Source organism: Raphanus sativus, chromosome 6 (genome assembly GCF_000801105.2).
Source record: "Raphanus sativus cultivar WK10039 chromosome 6, ASM80110v3, whole genome shotgun sequence".
NCBI classification, from domain to species: Eukaryota; Viridiplantae; Streptophyta; class Magnoliopsida; order Brassicales; family Brassicaceae; genus Raphanus; species Raphanus sativus.
This window is the reverse complement of record NC_079516.1, coordinates 30,613,327-30,616,774: the sequence shown is the minus strand read 5'-3', so window position 1 is coordinate 30,616,774 and position 3,448 is coordinate 30,613,327. Positions and strand designations below refer to the sequence as shown.

General features: G+C 48.4%; 1 protein-coding gene across 1 annotated transcript; it reads right to left on the bottom strand.

Annotated features, from left to right (window-relative positions):
- Positions 1 to 955: 955 nt before the first annotated feature.
- LOC130495742 (uncharacterized) lies at positions 956 to 1,857 on the bottom strand. Its single transcript, XM_056987236.1, has 2 exons — positions 1,552 to 1,857; positions 956 to 1,480 (listed from the first exon to the last, which is right to left on the bottom strand). Exon 2 carries the CDS (start codon positions 1,475 to 1,477, stop codon positions 956 to 958), a length of 522 nt encoding a protein of 173 aa, XP_056843216.1. The 5' UTR covers positions 1,478 to 1,480; positions 1,552 to 1,857.
- Between the last annotated feature and the right edge of the window lie 1,591 nt (positions 1,858 to 3,448).

Genomic DNA, 3,448 nt, shown 5'->3' with positions numbered 1-3,448 from the left:
TTTGCCGAGAACCTCAAGGTTCAAAAGCATCAACCTCCGGGTTCGAGGTATCCATAGGGTTTAATCACGGTCCCCGGATCTAAAGATTAAACCCCAACACTCAGAAACCTCAGGGTTCAATGAGCAAATCTTCGGGTTCAATAAAACGGCCTTCGGGCCTAGGTAAGGGACCTCAGGGTTCAAGACCTTAAGAACTTCCGGGTTCTAGGGCTCAAGAACTTCAGGGTTCAAACCAAGCTAGAACTCTAGGGTTCAAAGCAAGGATCTTTCATTCCAAATCTAAAACTCAGGTTTTTAATAATGGATTACAAGATCTAACGTCTTTCTGATCATTTCAGGGTTCAATCAGTTTACTAATAGGATCCAGGTCCTGGTTATTGATATCCATCCAAGAGCTTAATCCTTACCATGGTCCAGCCCTCAGAAGGAGTAAATTCATTTCAAGGGTCCATCCCTCTCAAGGTTTCGTCCCTTTCAAGGGTCCATTCCTTCCCACAAATCTGCATGTCTATCTAGGTGCCTTTGCGTTCCAAGGATGCGGAATTGATTCAACGAGATCTAAGCCCTTAGGCAATCAATGCAGTTGCAGGGATCAAGTCCTGATTCCTGTAAAGTCCTAAGTGGAGTGATCCCTAGGGTGGAACTATCATCGGTTCCTAAGATCTCACCCGATCTGATTAAGGGTTATGGTCTGCCTTCGGCCCATAACCTCTGATAGGGAATTCCTCAATCCTCGAAACATAAACAAGGCAATTCCAGGAGGAAGACGACTTTACGCTACTCAAAGATAAAAACAGAAGCATAAATAGATTAAAATTAAGACCCCCGAGGGTCAGTACTTAAAAAAGTCATAAGGCACGAAGGCCTGAGGTTTAAAAAGCAAAACCCCGAAGGGTAAAAACAACAACAAAAGCCTGAAGGGCTTAAAAGATCAAGAGTTCAAGAGATAGGGAGATCAGGCAGTTGGAGAAGCACCCGCGCCCTCAGATGGAGTAGGGGAAGTCTCCTTGGCGGCATCGGCTTCGGGAAGAGGTGGCTCGTCATCAAACGAAGGAGGAGGCAGCCCTTGCAGCTTCGCCTCGGCCTCCTTCACCAGCTTGTACCGCTGGAACTCCACAGCCAACTCCCATTTGTCGGTCTGCTCCCTAAGCCATTCCCTCATCAGCTCCCAGCGAGGAGTCACCTTGGCTCCACTCACCGCCATCATCCTTTCGTCCTCAAAGGACTCCTTCTCCAATTTCAGCCCACAGAGCTCCTCCTGGGTCTCCTCCAACTGGCGCGTCAGAGCGGTGTTCTCCGCGGCAGTAGCACCCTCAGCCTCCTTCGAGTTCTTCAGCTTGAGTTGAAGGGATTTGATCTCCTTTCCCTGAGCCAGGACCTTGTTCTTCTCTTCCTTGAGCTGAGCATTCACGCTCTCCAGCTCCTTCTTGGATGACTGCTCGTTCACCATGTCCTCAAGATGGTGAATCTGAGACATAACCTGCAAACCAATTCACAATGATCACTAATCCATATAACGAAGGAAGAAGAAGAAAAGATGCGAAGTCTTACCTGGAGGAGATCAAACTGAACACCCTCGAAGGCCTTTGGGAGATCCCAGAAGGAAGAAAGCAGGCACTCCCTGGAAATGTAGAGGAAGAGAGATCAGCTACCACCTTGGCTAGGTCCACGCAAGGATTAAGAGAAGGCTCTGGAGTCGAGGACTTCAGAGTCGATCCCGAGGCCCGAGTTCTTCTCCTTGAGGCAGAAGGGGCTGAGCTAGTAGGTCCCTTGCGCTTGGTACACTTGATGAATTGGACATCATCATCGCCCGAGGTAGTGGCCTTAGCAGCAGGATTCTTGGCTGAGAGCTTCCCCGCGGCCTGCATGAACGCCTCCATAGCTTTTTCTCCTGTGGATCCCGACATATTACCTGCAAAGAATCAAAGCAGTCAATGAACCAAATACTACACGGGCAACTTCTTTACCTTCAGGCACGGGCTTGCGAGACACCTCTGCGATAAAAAAAACAAGAACGAATCAGTATCGCGATCAAAGGCTATTTGAGAAGAATGATGACCTACCCACTACATGCCAAATAGGAGAAAACCCGGGGAGGGTTACGAAGGAAAATCTCTCTGCCCATCTACTGCTGAAGACTGGATGACGCTTCCTTGCACCTTTCTCGATCTCCCGAACTAAAGCTTGGCTACTACGAGGGTGGAGGTAATACTTCCCCTTTGATCCAGGTAGATCAGCGACGTAATACGAGTGGAGCACCTCGTTTACTCCTATCACCCAGCGCTCCAGGTCACCGAGGTTCTGGATCGCGATCAAGGTTCTCCAGGCTGGAGGAGTCAACTGACCCGGGGAGATGTCCAAATGTTCCGAGAGTTTGGCAATCAGAGAAGGGACGCGATCCCGAAAGCCTGCCTCCAAGTATGCCTCGTAGATCGGGATCTCATCAACTTCGAAATCCGATATCCTATCCCAAGGACCCGGAACTCGGATCTCCAAATCTTGGGAAAGGTCGTACTTCCTCCTCCACTCTTCAACATCTCTCCTTCCGATTCTGGAAACCGGACCTACCAACAAAGACTCTTCGGCTTCATCGCCGGAAGGAACATACTCCGCGACGTCAAGACAAGGACCCTCCGCATCAGCTATGGGTTCGGGGGACTGAGAAGAAGAGTTCACCGAGCCTAGGGTTTCAGATCTAGCTCTACTCTCTACGGGGGATTCTAGGGTTTTGCTAGGGGAACCGTCAGACATTATCGATCTAGTATAAGAGAAGAAAAGAGAGAAGGGAAGAAGATGGATACCTGAACGAGAGGAAATCTTCGAGAGAGGGAGCTGCCGAGAGAGAGAATCTTGAAGAGAATAGAGAAGAAATGAGAAGAAAGAGACTTTGGTCTCGATCAAATGAAAGAAAGAAGGAGAAAACCCTAGGGTGGCGAACACGCGCCTCGTACAAATCGCCACGCGACCAAATGGGCGCCAAACGGAGAAACTCAACCGTCTTTGGGCCTATTCGCGAAGCCCACTTCATCCAATCAAGTTCAGAAAAGCAAGGCTCGTACCCCTTGATTTTTAAAGAAAAAGAACGCTCCATCTCTTCTCTTCGTTTGAAAACAAGTCAAGATCTAAATACTCTAAGGAGATACGACTTCCGGAGCCTCGTAAAATCAGTGTCTCATTTCATCAACTGGGGTCCCGACCTGACCCACTGCAAGAAGATAAGGTACCCAAGAGAAAACTACTAAGGCTCGGGAAATACATGTTATCCCTTGATTTCCACGAGCAAATCAAGGAATCAAGTTGACAAAAAAAAAAAAAAAAAAATCAAGGAATAAGGGGCACACTGTTGGGAAAAAATATCCAGATATAAGTTTTCTCCAGCTTCTGGATAGGTCCTCGACTTCCAGACCCTTGCTCAAGAAGATACCATGGATCGACCCCTGCCTTAGGT